General features: G+C 46.5%; 1 protein-coding gene across 3 annotated transcripts in view; it reads right to left on the bottom strand.

The window, feature by feature from the left end:
• The window catches only part of HPSE2 (heparanase 2 (inactive)), a 105,207-nt gene that overhangs the window by 73,930 nt on the left and 9,929 nt on the right, over positions 1-21,348 (bottom strand). For 2 of the 3 annotated variants that reach the window (XM_059851742.1, XM_059851741.1), the window contains exon 3: positions 18,013-18,174. The exons of the other annotated variant lie outside the window; for it this stretch is intronic. In XM_059851742.1, coding sequence (XP_059707725.1) covers positions 18,013-18,174 — 162 coding nt within the window. The remainder of the gene's footprint in view (positions 1-18,012; positions 18,175-21,348) is intronic. 3 annotated transcript variants of the gene reach the window in all.

Genomic DNA, 21,348 nt, shown 5'->3' with positions numbered 1-21,348 from the left:
AGCAGCCTGTGCATGTGCAACAAACGTAATCCTAAACCTCTGTGGGCAGACCAGGACACACACACTAACTCCTCCTTGAGATCCTGCATTTCCTTCAAGTGCACTAAAAGCAATTGCAGCAGACATGTACAGTTGTCCATCCAAAATTCCCTGAGCGTCCAATCCCTTGCACATAAAGTATCAGTGATTTCCAGGCAAGGAACAACTCAAGGCTCCTATGCATGGGGGCATATCCTACATTTCCAGACATTTGGCAGCCCCTCAGGATTCCTGCATCTGTGGACACATCTGGGCTTCCCAGACATGGGGCAGTAGAGTTTCTGTGCACGCACAGCAGCATGCAAGGCCAGGAGACACATGAATTCCCCCAAGTCTGGCTAGACAGTGACAGACAAGAGAACACATGTGGGGAAACCTGGACAGTTGGTCATGTGAAGAGCAGACTAGCCCAGAGCAGCCAGCAGAGGAAGCTGGTGGCATCAGAGGTGAAAGACAGGCACAGCAGCTTGGGTTCTTTTCCTCACACCTTCTACCTGAGGGCAAGCTGGCACTTGTATCTCTTGGGGACAGGAATGCAAAACTTGTGCTGCTTCTGGACTGTCCTGTCCTCAGAAAGAGAAACACGAGGCATGGAGCTACTCCCAGTCCCCGTGGGGCTGCCAGAAATAACACAAACCTAACGTCTCACACCAGCTGGCGAAGAGGACTAATCTGGCTTCAGGAACTGCTTGAAAGAGAGCCAAGCCTCCCATCCAGTTCTCATGGCCCCCTCCACCTCCCTCCAGACCCAGTTCCTTTTCTGGCAGGATGGTATCCTCAGTGCTCAGCTGACAGCAAGCTGCTCCTCGCTAGCCGCTCTGCTGGCCCGCGTATTCCTTGGTGGGGCTCCTCCGCTTCTCCCGCCCCGCACACAGAACAACCGGCCCTGCCTCTGTGCTGGCCACACCAGAGGGTGCTGGGGTCGTGGACATGGCAGGAAACCCCATCTGTCCCTCCATCCCCGTCCCTGTCATTGCTGCTGCTCCTCTTCCTTTGAATTAGGCATCTCAAGAGACTCCCTGCCCATGGACCTGCATTTCTCTCCCTTCTATCAACAACCTGTGTCTCTTTTGAGCCTCTAGCTGGAAGGTCTGCACTCTTCTACAAGTCTGCACTTGTAGAAGAGGAGCTTGGTCATATTTTTAGGTATTTTTTTTTAATTTCTTTTAAAAATGCAATATAATGACCAGAAAAGTTGCATCAACAACATAGTAACTAGATTTGTCTGCATTTACAATGAGGGTGCTGAGACACTGGCACCGTTTGCCCAGAGAAATTGTGGATGCCCCATCCCTAAAAGCAATCATGGCTAGGTTGGATGGGGCTCTGAGCAACCTGGTTTAGTGGAAGGTGTCCCTGCCCATGACAAGCGGATTGGACAAGATGACCTTTAAAAGGTCCCTTCCAACCTAAAGCATTCCATAATTCCATGACTCTTGATTCATTTCAACCAGCAGCCTGCAGGATAATGAAAAAGAGTGGTTTTGACAGTCACATAACTAATTGCAACTAATCCAACCCTTTTTCAGTGACACTGCATAGCCCAAACCAACAGCTGTGAAGCACAGTTTAAATTAGATGGTGGTGCAAACATAAGGGTTTATTGTCATTACTACCATCATATACACCTTGACTCTGTTCCTGCCACCTCATCCCTCCATGCAGCACTGCCTCACTGTGGTTTTTGTATTAGAAAAGCTGGGTTAAAAAGATGTGAGAAAGCAATTTTTTTTCTTGAGTCAACACAAAAAAAGGAGGCTGGCACACTCAAGAGGCTGCATGTAAATGAGTCCAAAGGCTATGTGCTTCAGAAAGAAAAGAGAAGTCCAAAAAACTTAATTTTAGAAGGGCAAGACACTGATGGAAAGATACCCTGTGTTACAAGTGGACAGAGCTGGGCAGAGCTAAACTCAAAACATTCCAAGCCTGATTTGGTCTGCAAGGTTCCTATCTCCTTCTGTCACACATTATTAAACATAGATCAAAAACAGGATCTAGGATTACAGAACACACTGGACTCGGGACATCAGAAGACACCTGTCCTATAAATAGGAATCATTTACCAATTCAGAGCAACACACACATGTTTTGGCAACCTCTCAGCCAATAAACGCAGAAGCCACAACTTCAGAATTATCCAAGTGCAATTACTTTAAATGTGAAACAATGGTTTACATCATCATGACTTAACTCCTTATTTCCCAAATTCTCATCATGCATGTCTGTGCTGAATCACACCAAAAATTAACCCTTCCCAGAATTAGTCCACTATCAATCTGGAAAATGGGCTTTTTTTTTTTTTTTTTTTTTAAGAATAGAGCACAAACAAAAACAAAAACAAAAAGCAGCAAAAACCCCTAAAGTTTTGGAGCTGTTGATTTGGTGCTTTTGATTTCTTCAGTAGATTTCTGCCTGTATCACAACACCCCAGGATTTCAACTTCAAATCTTCAAAGTCGATTCAGTCACTTAGATCACACCAATTTTGCATGGCAAAACGCTCAGAAACACCAACTTGGGATTTTGAACAGAGTTGCAATGCTGGCCTCCAATTTGTTGACACTTGTGTTTCTAGGAAAAATTACCAGGAACACGTGCAAGGGTGTGTGTAAGGGAACAACGTGAAGTGCTGCTTCCAAACAGGTGCAGCCGATTATCTCAGGCAACGCTGGGCAGGAAAAGAAATGCTGTTTTCTTTGCGAGCTTTAAGAGCACTAAAAAATTCCAGATAATGGGAAGTCCCTGAAGCTTTTAGAAAGTGTTTTCTCATACTCCATACCTGGTATGACAGCTGCTTCTTTGCAGCTATGGGGAGTTGTGGTTTTCCATTTGTGAAAATTCAAGTGAAATCTATCATTTTTTGGAAAGAGCCTAAGTCCTGGTGTTCTCAAATATCTTTACAGGTTGAACATTTGGAAAGGATCCAAAACTCCAATCAGAGCCTGAATATGTGGAAATATTTAACTCTCTAAGAAACAGTATATAAAATAAGCTGTTTCTCTGCTTGATGACTATTTCAGGATTGACTAATTACTTGTCATGATGCCAAACACCACAGAGATGGCTCAAGAGGATAATTTCTGAAACTTGAATTTGTTACATTCTATCAAAGGAAGACTATTTCTGTGTCAAAACCCTATATCTGGAAATTTATATACAGCAAGATCATAAATGAACTTTTGGACACCCAAGGTCAAGTTATTCAATGAAATACCAGCTAAATCTTTTTTGGGAGGTGGAATGGAAAAGCTTTAAAATAAAGAAGGAAAACAAAGACTACTGTATCAAACACAAGTTCCTCCTGGGGAAGCACTCACATTTCAGATAATTGGTGTCTGTATCTTGTTTCAGGGAAGGATTTGGTGGCAGGGAGCAAAGACTCCCTGCTGTCCTGGTCAGCACATCAGCTCCTCCCTGGGGGTGGTTGTAGCAAGAAGATGTAGCTGAAGTTTCCTAAATTCAGTCACCTCTGTCCAAAAAACCCTGACCAAAACTTGATCTTTCTTCTTATACCAAAGCTCATCACATCAAGGTCAGGCAGGTTCTGGCACAGGCAGGGGCTAAATTCACCCCCTGTTTTAACGGGAAGAGAACCAGAGCCCATAGTCCATGCTCAGCTTTGCTTCCAGCTGAGTGACATTTATTAGCAAAGGCTAACAAATTCAGTTTGGTTTCAGGACCATTTAATTCCTGCCATCACCTATTCTCTAGGAGCACAACACTCATGTTGCACATTTATACAGGTTATAAAGATAGAAAGGACTATTCTTAGCATTATAAATCTGCACATTATTTCTCCAAGGTTGTCCTCCACTAGTTTCCTTTTTTGCCTTTCTTCTCTAATGTTTCAAGGTATTTCCCTTGAACTTTTTCTTCCTCTTGTTGACACTTGCACATTATGATTAAGTTTCTTTTTCATTTTTTCTTAAGTAGATGAGTATTAGTAAAGTCTTATCTATAGCACCCTATTTCCAGGATTTGGTTATGTTTACTGCTTTTCTATGAATCTTTCCCAACCATATAGCATTTTGATTAAAATGGGCATGAGAATTGGACATGGTGCCTAGCACTGCTTCCCAATACCATTTCCAGTGTCAGAGCATCTCTCTGGCCCTCAGAGGGCTCTGGGTGCACCTGTCCTCCCAGCTGCTGCTCTGCCCATGTGGCTTATGCTCACCAAGATATTTGCAACATCCCACACTCCTTTTTATTTATCTGCTTCCACCTCAAATGTAACATTTTCTTTTTAGTCCTGTGAAGTCTAAATCTATACTGAGTATCAAAGCACATGAACTTCAGCTCACCTGTAAAACAATCAGATGCCAGTCCCAAGCTCAGAGCTGTACAGAGCCCTCTGTCTCAGGAGCTTGCCAAAGCCAAGCAGCAGATTTTAGATCAGTGCCCTGACACACCATGTGGGATAACCAAAGGCTTTGGCACAGAGAGGACAAAGATACAGCAGCTGCTAGAGAGAGCAGCTTTGTCTGTTTTAATATCTTACCATTGAAAAATAACCTTTTACTCATCACTAGTGTTACAAGGGATCTGCACCAGGTGGAGGTGGGTGTTGTGTGGGGTTTGGGGAGCTTTCACCAGTGCCCGTGGTGGCTGGAGCACGGCTCAGTAACAGCTGGTCAGTGAACTGAGCAGAGGGAAGAAAAGGGGGCTCAAGGCCCAATTAGCACCATGGGAGGGAGAATGAGAAGGATTTTGGAAGAGGAAGGAGCCAGGCAGAAGGGCACGAGGCTGTGATGAGGGTGGATAACCATCAGAACAGGCAGAGCTCCAGCGTGGAGGGAGGGGATAGAAGCACAGCAGCCAGTGTGTGGGAGAGGGAGAGAAGGAGCAGCATGAGCGTGTTATGAGGCCACAGGGAAGACACAGCTGTCAACCACAGCCCTGCAGAAAGGCAGGAGAGGGATCAGCAGGGGAGACACACATGGAGTTTGGTTTTGGCCAGCCTGAGAAAAGCAGGCAGCCATCCACCGTGGAGCTTATGTGGGATGTGCAAGGCTGGCTGGCAGAAGGAAGAAAGAGGTCCCTTCTGGGGCATTTCTCACCTCAGGTGGGTGAGCTGGGTCCAGACCAACACAGCAATCCATGCCCCTGAGGAAAGGAGACTGGAGAGGAGAGTTTCATGTTTAGGCAGCAAAGGGGCTGGGGAAGGCACCAAATCCAGCCAGGAAAGAAGGAGACCTGTGTGACAGGGCTTTGAGTAACCTGGTCTAGTGGAAGATGTCCCTGCCCATGGCAAGAGGGTTGGAACTAATTCATCTTTAAGGCCCCTTCCAACCCAAACCACAATTGTATGTGGCACACCATCAATCATTAGCAGCTCTAGAACTTCATTTCTGTATGCCAGCCTTGCAAGGCACAGAAAGCAGCTCTGGCAAATCCTGACACCACCTGCAAACTACAGACTCCTCCTCCTTCTTCCATATTCACATGCTGATGGGCTCCGAGGCTGGCAGTGTGCCTGCCTGGCAGGCAAGTACACAGCACCACAGGCAGCCTTCTGGAGGTGCAACTCCCTCCCACCCAGCTCATCCAAAGCAGCATCCTCCCTTCTGTGCTCCCAATCGCCTTCCTTATAGACTTGCTCCTTGTTCCTGTCACCTCAGCACAGCTGGCACAGCATCTTACTCCACAGCTCACACCAGCAGCATGAACTAAGTGTCCCATGCCAGCCTGGCTGCTTGTACAGCCTTTCCACACCAGTCTGAGGCCCCATATCCACCCAAACTCTCCTGTCACACCCCGTGGCAGGAACAATGGAGCCCCAGCATCCTGCTCTTGCACCCCAGTCACCTTGGGGTGGCAGAGCCAGTTCCCCCCACACATGCACTCACAGGCAGCAATGCCCTTGCCCAGCAAGGAGACAGAGACATAGGTTAAGTGCTGTATGTGTGAGGAAAAGCAGACAGCTCAGCAAGGCACTAGCGCTGAGCGGGTTGGAAGAGATGCTGTTCATGCCAGTAGGCTCAGACAACAAGCCCTGGTGGCATAATCACCTAAATTAGGTGCATAAATTTAGGGGCATAGCCACCTAAATGCAAGGCCCCCAGAGCTACACACTTTTTCTGCTCTGTGTGTACACCCCTACAGTTACAGTCTGCTACTAATCCAAGGACCGTCCCAGGTTTCTGTTCTGTGTAGTAGATAATACATAATGGTTTAGAGCCACAGTTTTCCTGTGCAAGTTTGTGTTGGGAAGCACCTAGAAACTGTTACACAACATTGAAATATTTGCAGAAGGACCCTCTGCAGTTGGTATGACTGCTACTTTGTCAGACATCTAAGCAATTTCTCGGCCTGTGAGCCCCCCACTTCCCCAAAAAGCCTCCAAACAAATCCCAGAGCTGAATCCGTTTCCTCTCTTTAGAGGCTCCACTAAGTTTTTTCCTAGGATTCCCATTTTCTCTCCTTCTTTTTCTTTAAAAATATATAAATAGTTCACATTGTCATATGAGACAAGTAGAGACTGACTCTTATGGGTAAAAAACAGATGTTTCCCAATCTTCCCTAACAAAGTAATATTTTATATATGGCTCTTCAATGGATTTATAGCCAATGAAGGGATGTTACAACATTAGCTCATGGAGGGGGTGGGTGATAAAAACTGGAAAGGAAGAGCCAGACAAGGAAAAAAGAAGCTATCCAGAGCGCTGCAATTGGAGAAGCATGACAAATGGGCAGCACAGTTTTAGAGGGCTTCGACAGCAAGGCAGATTGCCTGGCTGGGAGTGATTGTCCACAGCTGGAGCATCGCAGAGACCATCTGGTATTTCTTAAACATGCTTTCCCCAGGTGATCCAATTCTTGGAGTGCCCCAGCAAAGAGAGGAAAAAAAGGCCTGCGAGTCTCAGTCCTATTTCCAGAGTTCCCCTAATTAGTAAATAGAATTATATTTGAATGGTTTCAGTTTCTCCTACAAAACCTTTGTTTTTGCCACCTTTTCATCAGAGGAAAAAAAAGAAAATTTAAACTCATGGAGGTTTTAATTTCTTTAAGAAAGTCAATGATTGTGTCTCTTGGCACAGCAATCCAATATAAAACTTAATGAAGTAAAGAGAGATCCAAAATTTCTTTTGAACACCTTGTAACCTCACTTTTCCCCCACCACTTTTAGCTGTACAAAGCATGCATATCCAGAGCTTCTCACGTTACTCTCCAACCCCCGTGTATCCATCCCCAGTATGAGCCTCTGAAAAGCAGAGCATGGACTGCATGGGGGACTCCAGGACTCAAGGGGCTCTTACTTAGAGGATTCTGACCCTTTTCTAAACTTGGAAAAAGTGTTAAAGAGTTTAATTAACTGTGCGTGCCGCACAGTCCCAACTGTGGAACAAGGAGGGCTGGCACAGAAGCAGTGCAACAATATCTGCTGCTGTCCTTGTGTTCCCCAGAAGAGAGCCCTTTCCAGAGCCAGGAGCACTGGGAACCAGCTAACGAAGAAAAGAGCAAGAGAAAGGGGTAAATAATAAATGAAGGGACAGATGGAAAAAGGGTTAGAGCGAGCAACTGGAGAAGCAGCCCTGGGAAGCAAACTGCGTTCCCAGCAGCAGGCAGTGCCCCCTCGGAGCAGCCTGGGGCAGGAGCCAGGGCCCAGCCACAGAGATTATCCCACCACTCCCCGCCAAGCCAGGCTCAGCAGCCGCGCCTTCCCCTCTGCTCCTGCTCTCTCCAGAGTTAGCCCAGCCACAAAGCTTCGGTCTGTCGGGTGGATCCTGCACGCCACAGTCCCACACCCCGGATCCCGGGCTGCAAGCTCCTCAGCAAACACCACCCCTGCAAACACACAGGAATGGTGGCTGGAGGGATGAAACGAATGATACTCCTACAAACGATACTCCTGCAGCAAAATGAGTTGCTATGTCACAATTTGCCAGGGAAGTTTTTAAAAATGCTGAGAACTCACCAGGCACAGAGTTTTCCTGCTCTGCCCACACAGGCATCTACCTTCCCTGAGTCTGTATTTGAGCCAAGCTAGTGGGATTGTAATCCCAGTCAAAAATACACACACAAGATGCTTCAACATCTCCAGGCTGAAAAAAAGTTTAAATAAGTTATTGGAAGAAAATACTGGACAAAAGAAACCAAAGGAATATTTGAAGGGGATTTTGGTTGGGGTTTTTTTGTTTTGCTTTTAGGTGATGGCTAAAGTCAGCATATTCCACCACCATGCTGGAAGAGGATTTTGGCAGGAAGCCCATCCTTATGCAGTGGTATAGATAGCAATAACAGAAGATAATATAACCCATGATTGTAATGCCAAAGAAATAGCAACCAACTGCAAATTACAAAGTATAGAAAATTAATACAGTATTTAAAAATCATGATGAAAAACATCATGCCTTGTTGAGTTATGAGTGGAAATTTAAATATAGAGAAAAGAAGGGAAATGAAGAGACATAGCTGTGCTATTTTGTGCACATGGTAAAATTATCAGTGTAACTATGAAAATATACATATAGGCACTCTGTATTTATGAAAAAAATAGGATGACGAATTAATCATAAGAGGATTATATACATCACCATTTACTGATGACCAAGACATGAATTAGATAACATCTGCTTTAAATAAACACTATTTAATCACCTACCCCGGATAATTTGCACCTCCAAGTGCACTAAGGAGATCTCTGACCCGTTGATACTAATTTTTAATAAATCTTGGAATGCCAAGTAATTCTAGAAGGGTAGGTAAGCCCTAACCCCATGCTGGTGCTTTGGCAGGACTTGCTGACCTAAGGACCAACAGCCAGTCAGGCTGACAGCAGAACTTGACAGAGTAATTAAAAGATAATATGAGAATCTACCAATAATTCATTATATTAATGTCTCAGCTAATTACCAGCCAGCACATGTTGTACAGAATCAAGTCCTGTCTAACTGATGTTACAACTTGATTTAAGAACTTGCATTAGCAGAAGTAATTTGCCGTAAGTAGATGGACAGAAGTGCCTAATGAGACAAAAACCCATCCATTGTTTGCTTCCCATCCCACAGGACGCAGTGTTTTTACCAATCATTCAGATAAATACATGATCCTTAGAGGCAGCTTGCAGATAGCACAAATGAAGGTTAGTAAATAACGAACAAAACAGCCTTCATTTATCCTGTGATCCAATTTGTATGGCTAAATGGCCACCATCCAACCAAGCGTGCTTTAATTCAGCCAAGCCCAAGATAATACACGTACGGAAAAACAATATAGGGCTTGTATCTCCAGGATGGAAAAGTCTGTCCTGCGTGGCCACAGGACCAAGGAGGAGGTATGACAGGACTTTGGCAAAGTGACACTTGAGGAGCCAAATCTATTCAGCCTTTGAAAGAAAAATCCACAAGGTTTGACTGCTGCATGTAGGCATTATGTTAGTGCGGGAGGAGAGGGGTTTCTAACCTGGTGGTCAGAGGCAAAGCAAGCTCCAGGGGTTGAAAGTCACTTAAGCACGGTGCTGGCAAAGAGAAAAAGATGAGAAACATCACACAAGAAGCTCTGGATGATCTTGAGGCCCAGCATAAAAGCAGGGGGTGAAACTCAGTAGTACCAAAGGCAGGTATAAAGACCGCAGTGTAACGTAAGACTGGAAGGAGCCCAGACTCTGGCACACTGGGGGTCTGCTTTAGGCTACAAAGTCAGGGAGATCGGAAGCATAGGCTTATTGGGAGCATCTGAAACACAGAACCTGCTGGTAATTAGGGACCTTTAACTGCCCACACATTCGCTGGGAAAGGAAGACATCAGACACTGCCTTGCTTCAAGTTCCTGGAATGCACTGACAAAAAAAAAAAAAAAAAAATTGAGAAAGAAGCGACAGGAACAAAACTAGGAAAGAGTCTCCTTGAGGTTTGATTCTCACCAGCAGAGAAAAAACTGAAGGTAAAACATGAAGGTAGAAAACACCACAGGTAGGGAAGCCCAAAATGAGTATTTGTACTTGTTTGAAAAAGAACGGGAATTAGTGGCAGAATAAAAATAGTGCTTTGTAAGGACAGAGGCTTCAGTAATCTGAGAGGGCTGGCAAGTGAGATTTTGCTCCAAATGAAAAGGGAGTTTGGGAAAGACAGTGTTTTGTAAACACACAGCAAGATAAGGGAACAGATGTAAATTATCTTAACGCAGGGGTACAATTAGGGTAATTCACAGACTCGTTGGTGGCTTGAAGCTTGCGAAGGAGAAACGGCAACTCCATTAGGCTGATGTGGATGAGCACAAAGGAACAGCACCAGGAGAGAGGGACAGAGCGAAGGAGCCGAGTGCTCCACAGAAACTGCTCCCAGCAGTGACTGCCAGCGGTAACCAGGAGACATTTGATAACTACATCGGTGGGAAGAGACAGACCAAAGAGTTCAGCACCTCCTGAGGAGGGAGAAAAGGTTAATAGATTGCTTTATGACACTGAACAAGCCACAAGCCCTTCCAAAGCTATTAGTGCGTGTCAGCCCTCCCCCTCTTCCACCAAAATCTGTTTTCTGTTAGGTTTATGTGTTTTCTTTATTCTCTACACAGCACCCAGAACTGGCTGGTTCTGGTAATGACATTACATATTATAATGCATGTATAACTGCTAATTTTAAGATTCGCAATTTATAAAATATCTTCTCTTGTGCGTCTAGTTAAATTGGACAGCAAATTGAATTTAATAAATCCTGAACGTGTCACAAGAAGCCATATTTCCCACAGTTACAAAAACAATAACCAAATCAGATAATGAGAAAGCCAAAGTGTGCATTAACAGACTAGAGGGTGTCACCTGAAAAAGAGATTCACCTTCATGACCTCTCTCACACACACACATGCTGTCAGCACAAAACGAGTTGTGAAACTACTAATTAGGGTAAGAGAAAGCAGGGGATCCCAGGGGTTTGGCTCACAGCTGTCTCAGGAAGCAAAGAGGTATGAATTGGGACAGAATTTCACAATAGTCAACAACTCACAGAGGTAAAGCAGGAATGCTTAATGCTTTTTTTGGTTCAGACTTCATGAAAAGAAAGATAACATGAGGACCACAAAGTTAATGCAATTAAAAGAATCAGAGTAGAAGGGTAATGTATAGTAGCACCTTAGCAGAATGAAAACTACAGAAGTCTGATGTTTTAAAATAGGTGGAGGTCTATCAGCAACTATCTGTAGGAATTCCTGAAAGATGAATGAGGTTCTAAAAGATCAGAAAAGGGCAAATATAGTGGCTATGTTCAACAGGCTGAAAAACCAAGGAAATTGCAGGCCAGCCAACATAACTTCAATTCCTGGAAAAATTTTGAAAGAAATCATCAAACAATCCATCTGCAAGGAAGGGCTGGAAGTAATAGCCCTGCCATGTGAAGCAACCTGACTTCTCTTTGATGGAGCAACAAGGTCTCGTGAGTGAGATAGAGGCAACAGATGTTCTGTACCTTTACTTTCTCAAGGTTTTACCTCCAGTTTTGTGTAACATTTTAATTAGAAAATTAGGAAAATAGAGTCAAGATTAAATTCCATGTGGGAAATGCACAGCTGGTTGGGAAATGGTACACAAAATTGCAGGCATGAACAAGCAATAGTGTAGAAAAAAAGTCCATGATTATACAGACAGAAGTGTCACGCATCAGGTACATGAAATAACCCTGCTGCTTTTCTCAGTCAAGAAAAGCTACAATATTGGTCTCATTTCAAGGCAATGCACTTAAAAAACATCCCAGACCCAGTGGAAAGAGCCCAAGGGACCCCAACAAAACCCAGAGCCACAAAAAAATTGTAGAGGGTTGAAAGGGATCTCAAGATGCAGAATCAGCTATGCCTATGTCATTCAACTTGAAAATAAAATGGACGTGAGGAAAGAGCAAATGAAAGGCAGTTGTTCAGTGCAGAGAGCAAAAGTCTTCAGGGAAACATGATAACAAGCCTCAAATATGTAAAAGATTTCTGCAGAGAGAAAAGGAGTGCTGCAAGCTGTTCTCCATGTCCACGGGGAGAGGACATGCCATCATGGGCTTAAACTGAACCAAGAGATTTTAAAAATACCAACTCCATGATGATATAGCTAATTACGCCCCTGAGCCGACTGCTGAGGGAGGTACATCACTGCCATCACAGAAGGTTTTAAAATAAGGATAAAGCCACATCATTTGAATCAGTCAACAGTGATGTCCCCACAGCCTGGGCAATGCTGGTACCTGGCAGCTGAGCCCCAACAGCCTGCAGGCTTTACATGGACATGCTCAGGAACACAATATATTTCAGCTACAGCAAACTCCCTCAGAAGGCTGTGTAGTAAAAACAAACAGCCACTTTGTTTCAGAATGAGCTCATATAAACAACTGATAATGGCACAAAAACCACTCAGTTACCCAAGATTGTTTTCCAAGATTTATTTTTCCCAGCACTATTCCATTGGATCTGACCCCAAGATCACAGAAGACACCTGCAGACTATCCTCAAAAGGTTGGCACCTCTGCTGTCATTAACTGTGGGCTTGGTGCAGATAGTGATTTAATGACATTACAGTTTTCCTGGTCCCTTCCTCCCAGGAAAACCTCCAGTGTTTCACAGCAGCTCTCTCCCCCTCTTTCCCTCAGGAGCTGATGACATTATTGTGTTCCCTTTGCTGACAGGACTTCTCCACCAGTACCCCAGTTGTGCTATTCAAGGTGACAAGTTCTGGGTAACTATTTTCACTGCGCTTTTTTAGCTTTGAATGCCACTTTTTTTTTTCTTTGAAGGGTCCAAGCCTCCCAAAGTTTGAGTGACTTTCCAAGTGTACCAGCTGGTCACACAAAAGATGTTGCCCCTTCCCAGACACTTTTCCCCAAGCAGAGACCAGGTGCAGATTTGCCATGGAAAAGGCTAGAAGATGCCCTCTTGAGGTCCTTTCTAGATCTATTTGTACAGTGCTGTGGATAATGTGTGTGATGTAAGGGTCTGTGATGGACAGAAGGGCAGAGAGCTTGATCCAAAAGACACTCCCAGGCCTGTTAGACAGCCCCAGGGCACACTCTCCTTGAAGGAAAGCTGGAGAGCCAGTGCAGTGCAGATCACCCCTGTGCAGCAGCCAGTAAAACAGCTATGATACATATCACTGCTGTGCAGACCACAAATCACTGAGGTTTCTGATCCCAAACAAGATGCCAAAAAGGCAAGAAAGCTGTACTTACCTTTGCCACAATCCTGCCAGGTACCATCTCACAAGGTGGCCCACCCTCCAGTCCCATGCAGCTAGGTGTAGCTGGGGGATAAAACCCATCTGAGGAAAATTCCAGCAAAAATAACCAGAGTGGCCTTACTGCCTGGCAGCATAGGCACCAAAAGCACACCCAACCCCATGCCCTGATTCCTACATACACCCTCTCGCAAGGGCAGCCTCTGAGCCATGGTTCTCTCAGACCCAGCACTCCATGGGATGAGTCTCAGGCCCTAAAAACATGTCCTGCTCATGGACCACTGTCTCCCAGAGCCACAGGATTCAGCAGGAATCACAAAACCACCAGGGGAGGTTCACAAGTGCAGGAAACCCACATGTCACAGGTGTTCAACCTGAGCCCTGTGATTCCCTGCCAAAGGACAAGTACAACTGGGGTTCTCACTGCCTTTGGGGAGAAGCAAAAATCCTATTTCTATGGGACAGTATCTCACTAGCAAGCTCTTCACACAGACACACTGCCCTCGTCTCTGCTCTGTGCCTCCCACGCATGTGTTCTGCAGTAGCCTCGCATAAACTCTGCTGCCCTACCCTGCTTTGTTCCACTCATCCCACAATACACAACCCCCTTGTGAAAAGTGGGTGTGCACTCTGTCACCACCACTACATACCCCAAACAACTTACCTTGGGCAAAGAGGGTCTCTGCATGGCTGCTAACATCTCCAAAAGTAGACTTTTTCAAGGAAAAATCTCACTGAGAGATCCCAACTGCTGTTATGGCAGAGTTTAAGCTATCTAATTAGTGATGGGGCAGTGTGATGCCAGTGTAAAACACCTGATTGCAGTGTTGGACATAGACATGAAATGCACTCTTAAGCTGCTCTCAGCTCTGTTCCTATCAGCTCCATCTGAGTTTAGTCCCTTCAAGTCTCTCAGTGCAGTGGGGAGTGACACTGATAATGCCCTCAGCAGGGTGTGACCACCGAGGGTCACCTGGGAACCTTACAAACTGTGTGAGGAGGGTCTGCCCCCTTAATCACTGCTTTTAGAAGCTGTGCTCTATGATGTTACAGGATGGAGAGCTCCCACCACACACCTTCCAGTCTCCTCACTGGCTTCTCAGTGCAGATGTGGTGTGACAGGACAGGTCAGAGAGCTCTCATCATCAGTCTCTTGATGCAGTGAAGCAATCTGTGTCACAGTTTCAGGCAGAAGGCACAGCAGAAAGTTGTTTCTCTGTGTTTCAGAATGAGCAGCGGGGCACTATTTTGTTTCCTCTGCATGGGGAATCCTAAAGGGAAATTTACAGTCCATGCTTGTTTCTTGGGAAGCCTCAGTTAAAAAGGGGCCAGTTTTTCACATGTGTCTATGGACCCGAACAGTTTCCTCTTCCACAGGCTAAACAGGCTTCACTTGGGAACAGTGCAGAAGCCTGTGGGTGACCAGTCTTTTAAACTACAAATGCAGCACACTGCCCCAGCCCAAACAGGCACCACAGGTGGAAGAGCTTGGATTTAGTCTATTGGAGCCTGACGCTGCTGCACTCCCCACAAGCTCACTCTAAGATCTGCATGCACACTGTGTCTCACTGCCTGGGGCAGTTCCTCACACCCCACCGGCTGCCAGCCCAAGGTTGTGCTTTCTGGCCCCCACCACCTCCAACCGATTCCAGGACACCAAAATGACCTTCCTGTCACCTGAACATTTCTTCTGAGGGCTGCAAAGGATGGGAGCCTGCTGTGACAACTGCAGCTTCTAGCCCAGCTGATCCAAAACATAACAAGAGTCGCTGCTTGCTCTGTGAACGGTGAAGAAGCAAAGAAATGTTTCCAGGGAAAGATTCCTTCTCCTGCCTTGTCTCAGGGCAGGCTGAGCTCAGGGAGCTGGCTCCCAGGAGCAGCGCTGTGCACTCCCCGCACTGTACCACAGACTGACCCGGGAGCACGAGAGACGCTGATCTGTGAAACGAGATCCCCATCCCTGAGCACCGCGGGGGAAACAGCAAAGATTAATAAACCTCAAAATATTTTACAGCACTTAAATAGCACGGTCACAGATCAAAGGCAATTGCTCATGTCAGGGAGGCAGGCTCAGTAAGCCTGGAAAGATCACATACAGAAAGCAGAGGCAAGATGCAAGAGAAAGCCTGCAGACAGGAGCCGAGGAAGGCTCAATGAGAGAAACCAAAGCGGTCTAAGCTAGAGTCTCACATGTGTTCCTGGAGGAGTGAGAGCCAGAAAGACTGCCTGGTTTCACTCAGTCTCAGTTGTGTCTTAGCACAAAAACACACATTTCATTTTAAGACACCCTCTTACCTTGGAAGTACCTGCTGCTGTGAGCAGCTTAAATCCCAGTATAACGCAGCCCTGCCTGGTGCCTGAAGTAAGGAACTCTCTGGGAATTATGTGCAACTGGTGAATAAATTTGGAAAAGTCCTCAACTTACATTGATGCCACAGAGACTGCAGATTCATGCCCTGCACTCTAAGAGCTTTCATTCCTAAACCCATGAGGGTACTGCTTGAAAGTTTGTTGGCAGAATCCACTGCCCACACTTGCAGGCAGAGTGGGAGGCCTGAAAGTCTTTCAAATTGTTCATGTAACTATATTACCTGTGAGGTGGAGGAGGAAGGGAATGGGACTTTTTATCCAGATCACTACAGTGGTAGTGGTAGTGATATGGGAATAAAAATGCCACACAGTAGTATTTCTACTCTCAAGCTCTCCTAGAGGATCTATCCCATCATAAAGCACCTTTATTCTCATATGACTTTGGGCAAGATAGTCCATTTATATTTTTTGGGTACAACTGAAGAACTGGCAGTAGCAGGACCCTCTCACCCAGAGGTGTGGGGTTCAATATTGCTGCAGTCTGGGCTGGACACTGGAGGCCATCCACAGCACGTGCACTGCATGAGGCCAAGTGACTCCTCGATACAGACCCCCGGGGGAAACCCTGCTCTCAAGGATCCCATGGATACTCTATCCCTGCAAACTCAGTCCTTCACTAAGGACTGCCTAAACCACATCTGCATTCTTGCTCCTGCACCTTGCCTCATGACCTGGGGACTCCCTATAGCACTGCACCAACCTACTGTGCAGAACAAAAAGAAGACCTCAAGCAAACTCTGTCTGATTGAATTTTGAAGGTAAGAAATGTCCTTCTGCAACAGATGTACAACCCCCTCTACCCACCCCAAACACCAGATCCATCACAGAGAAGGGAAATATTTACACAAGTTAGTAGAGTTCCAGTTAAATATTATGCTTAGCTGTCTAGAGACCATGTTCTCAGACTATGTCTATGAAATAAAAGATTAAACTTCATAACAATTATGAAGTTGTTCTGCTCACATTCAAAGGGAGTTAAAGAACATTAAAATAGTTCTTTGGGTAATATTCTGGTGAAATTGCTCTCTCCACCCTGGAGAGTAAGAGCTAAAACCTTCTGAACTATCCTGTAAACACACTTGGAAAGGCTAAGAGCTAAGCTGATAACCAGGTAGCACCTCTGCTCTGCAGGTTCTGTAAAAAATGTGAGCAATGCCAGAGAGCTTTTGAAGCAGCAAGGGAAGGAGGATAGGGGAGAGCAGCTTCACTTCTCGAGGGAAGTTTGTTTAGTGGAAAGTAAGCAAGTTGTCAGGGGAAAAGCTGACAATGTTGATTCCAGCAGTTGTACTGGGAATAAACAGCCAAGTGGATTACGTTACAGAGAATGAGAAACGGCTCTGAGGATCCCACTTAAATGCTGGGCCTTCAGGAATGATGCGACTCAGCTACACTCAGGGCCCCGATATCCAGTGACCCCCTGGGCTGAGCCTTTCGACGGTGCTGGTGTCACCATGCCACCATCGTGGGGTCCCCAAGAGCTCCAGCACAGCTGATGTCCCCAGCAGAGGCAGAGCTCACTGCTGAGGATGCAGACCCACGCTGGCTTCAAGGCAGGGGCTGGGCACTGAAACAGGGGGGGCAGCAGAGTGGGGGAGGTTGTGCAGGACTGGTTTGCCTCTCCCAGCCCAGCAGCAGGGGAGGGCCACCAGGGGTTTTGCCATCTCCTCCCCAGACAGAGCACAGGGCCCTCTCTCCTATAAAAATAAGATGCCTGCCTGCCTTTCACAGGAAAGGGAGATGTCAAGAGGAGAAGGGGGTCTCATATGATTTATTAGTCTCTTCCTCCTTCCCAACGTCTGTGGCTCATCCAGCTGTAGTGATAACAAGAAGAGATATGAGAGGACCCTCTTGGCTGCTGGGATACCATCCTTCTGCCCACTCACTGCCTGACATCAGTCCTTTACAAGCACCATTAAATGTGTATCCAAATTGTGGCAGTCTCCTCCATAGAGATTCTATTCCCTGGATAATACAAACAGTTGCCAGAAAAAGAGTATCCTCTCATCTCTGTCTAGGCCATTATCCCTTTATATTTGCTCTTTAATATTTACTGGGTTCACACAAAGTGCATGCTCTGGAAAGAAAAAAAATCAGCTGCAGCTTAAAGGACTCCAAATTTAGTAATTGCTGCAGCCCCATCGACGTGAACAGTTAGCAGGGAGATTTCTCCAGCACTTCACATGCCGTGGTATTCTGCTTAGGTCAGACTGTAGAAAATGTTCTGTTCAGGGGCACCAAATCTGGAGTGTTTGCATAGGTGCCAGCTGCAGAGGCTTTATGAGTCCACCTCCAGTTCCTGCTGGTCCTTTCCCTCCCAATACCCAGTAACCTTGGTAGGAAACAGAGGCAGCCAGAGAGATGCTGATTCATACAGAGGCGAGTAACCCGGTTTTAACACACCTGTGAGTTAGCAAGAACTAGACCCAGCTCCTGGCTCCAGAGCTGGTCTTGCAGCCTTACCTGTTAGTGTGAGGTTGCTGTATGTGTTTGAAAACTGCTCCTTTAACAAAACCAAGTGCATCTGAGCTGCCTTTTCCCTCTGTAGCTCCAACATTATGTCAGGATGCTGGGCGATCTTACAGCCTTTCTGCTTATCCAGGGCAATGTCACTGCGAACAATGTCTACAGCAAAAGGGAAAGAAAAGAGGGAGATGGCCAAACCTCAGCTTTCATTTTCGCCAGATGCTTGGATCAGCTCCAGCCCATATGACAGTCACACAATCATCACTTAGCAAGAGCAACCCAAGAAAAGGATCCAAACCCCTTAGATTCACCTATCAAATGACCCTCCCCAGCCCAAGTCTCCTTTTCTCCCACACAAAGCTCAAGTTGTATGCTCACAGAACCTACAGACCCTTCCATCCTTTACCTGCCTTGCTGTTGCTCTCTTACAATGGTGACCCCTCCCCTGCAGGAGAGTGCAGAAGTCTCCCAACATTTATATTACAACTCTGTTACATGTGCATTTGACACTAAATAATGAGAAAAGACTAAATCCTATTCCAGTAACCCCTGGCTTCCACTTAACCTTGCCTGTCAAAGAGGTGATGAAGAAGGCTTGTTCTCACCTTGTTTATCCTCAATGCAACTATCACAGGTCAGCATGGCTTATGACTCTGAACTAGTGTCTGTATCCTTCTAATGCCTGACATTCAGGAGGCAGAAGGATTATTCAACAATTGTTTTCTCTTCATATGAGCATTTTCTAAGCCATATTGTGAGACAAGAATATTATATTCCCTACCCTAGAACTACTCACCTGCTGGGGAAAGGGAATGATGGAGTAGCAAGGCAGAACAAAAATCAAGTAAGACATGGTAGTATAAGCCGAAGGTGAGTGGTGCAAACTAGTCCTTGCTAGGTCCCTTATGAGTTTAATAACTCTGTAACGTGTTCAGATCCACAGGCACCAGATGTTGTGTCTAATTCTTACAAAACCTCAGGCAGCCAGCTCTGATAAGCAAGGACTGAGGCTGGAATTCTTCCACCACATTGCATAAGGACACTTTGCCTCACTGAGGAAAAGGCTGATCTTTGCTTGGTTCAATTCCCATCTAGCTAGAAGCTGCTGAAGAAGCTTGTTGTCAGAAGAGAGTCACACCTTGCTCCACACACACTTGTCCAGCTCCTTTATTGTTACGCACATCAAGAAACACCAAAGTTGCTTCCAAAAGTCATGCTCCTGTTTCTCCAGGTGTCCAAACTCTGGTTCAGCAAACTTAGGTTCAAAGCTCTGCTATACCTTGGGCTGGCGGGGAACTGCCTCCAAACATGTGGTGGAGGATTGGAAGCCGCATTATCTTCCTGCCTCTGAGCCTCATCCTGGAGTCACAATACTTCCTCGACCAGGCTGTGTTCTACCCTTTTTCTGTGTAGTTTGGGATGAGTAGAGCTTTTCTAAAGGCTGTCTGAAACAGACTGCTCAGAATGTCAATGTCATTAAAGTACCCATAGTCTGTAGTTAGCCATGTGAGTTCTCTCCTCCACCCACAACTAGCATACTCAGGAGTGGATATTGGGCAGCATCCAGATACCGTGAAAATATGGTTTTTCTACACCCAGCACAAGGTCATCAGTGAGATGGAGCAAGAGGAAGGACTAATGTTCCTCTGCAGCTAATGAGCATGGACCCTCAACTGTGTGCTTTAGTGCACATTCTCTTGGGTAGGCACCGAGACTTCGGCCTACCCAACCTTCGCCCAACTAATGAATGATAAAATCCTGAACCCCTGTTGTGTGAAATATTTGGAAACTGAAGATTGAGAAACACAACCCAACTTCTGTCCCACACAAGAAAGACTATTGCTACCATTGCTGGAGTCACCTAGAGCCCATGACCTTCCTGGGTGATGGATTTCCCTTCCTACAGAACTGAAGGCAAGAGTTGTACATCCCCCACCCCCAAGGAAAAGAGAAGAAAAACACATCAACGAGGCCCTGAAGGAGGAGAAGACTGAGAAGCAGACAGGTTTTAGATGGTCAACATGCTGTCTGCAATTCTCTTTAAACTGCTGCAAGGGCGTCCAGACTGATTCGAAACAAGTTTGTTTCCTAAAAGGAATGGATGACTTTGAAAACCCAAAGCAGGACCCATGTGGAGGATCCACTGGCCCAGGATCAGGGTCAGGGGCCAGCACTTTAGAGGGTGCAGGGGACCATGGCAGTGGGTCCTATGTGACATCCATCTCTGGGAACCACAGGGATGGCTCTGCATGCACTGTCAGTAGGACCTGGGGACAGAGGGCAGGGCCCAGGAACGAAGAGCAGAAGCTGTGTTTTGATAAAGCTGCTGTGACAGGGATTACCACCAGGATGTCAAGTCACATGCAGACAAATCTCTGGAAGAGTGTGGGGAAGGCGTGCAGGGCACAGAAGTCAGAGCACTCTGACAGTGATCTTCATGGGGCTCTCTGAGAGCTGCCACTGCGGACTCAGGAAGCAGAGGCAAGACATGCAAGGTCCTGTCTTCTCAGATTGGTGAGGGACCCAAGAAACTTGCCCAAGACCTAAAGATGGAGGTAGACCCCACAGTCATTATAACTCCAGCTTAAACTGTGGGCAGATGTCTGGGACATGGAGCTCACCAAGGAACTCAGTGCCTGGTCCCTTCCTACTCCACCGGGCTGTGCTCAGTGCAGGGGAGGAGGCAAAGGCACCTCTGGAGCACTCTGCTGAACCAGCAGCCCTGAAGGAAGAGGGGTGGCGCACCACAGCTTCTGAAGGCCTAGGGGAATTCTCAGCAAGAAAAAACCCGAGGGACACAGACAGCAAGGAGTTTATAGCTTTCAAATCTTTAAAGGAAGAGACAGAAAAAAGACAGATGCACGGAAGCCAAGGAGGACAGTACCCCAGAGGTTCCAGGCAGGGCAGCTCCAAGTGGGCAGGAGAAGGGCACTCACTGCCTTCCTGAGACTCGAGTAAAAAAAGGAAAAAAGAAAAGAAAAAAAAAAAAAAGAAAGAAAAAAAAAGCGATAAAACTGCTCAGCAGAGCACGGGACCGAGCAACTCCTGCCAGGAGTGCGAAAGAAGAACTCCAGATGTGAGAGCCCCAGAGGATGCCAAATGTTTTCCCAAGCCGGCCGGCCGGAGCCGTGCCCCCGGCGGGCCGGGTCAGTACCCTGGCCAGCTCAGGCTGCCCCGCGGCCGCACGGCCGGACCCCGGCGGGCGCGGCGCTCCGGGGCGGCGGGCGCGGGCCCCGCGGCGGCGGCAGCAGAGCGGTGCCGAGCCCGGCAGCGCCGAGCGGAATGGCGGGAGCACACCCGTGTGGCGGCCAGGTGAGCTGCGGCTGCCGGCCC

The sequence above is a fragment of the Haemorhous mexicanus genome, chromosome 7, assembly GCF_027477595.1.
Source record: "Haemorhous mexicanus isolate bHaeMex1 chromosome 7, bHaeMex1.pri, whole genome shotgun sequence".
Taxonomy (NCBI): domain Eukaryota; kingdom Metazoa; phylum Chordata; class Aves; order Passeriformes; family Fringillidae; genus Haemorhous; species Haemorhous mexicanus.
This window is presented reverse-complemented; position numbering and strand designations above follow the sequence as displayed.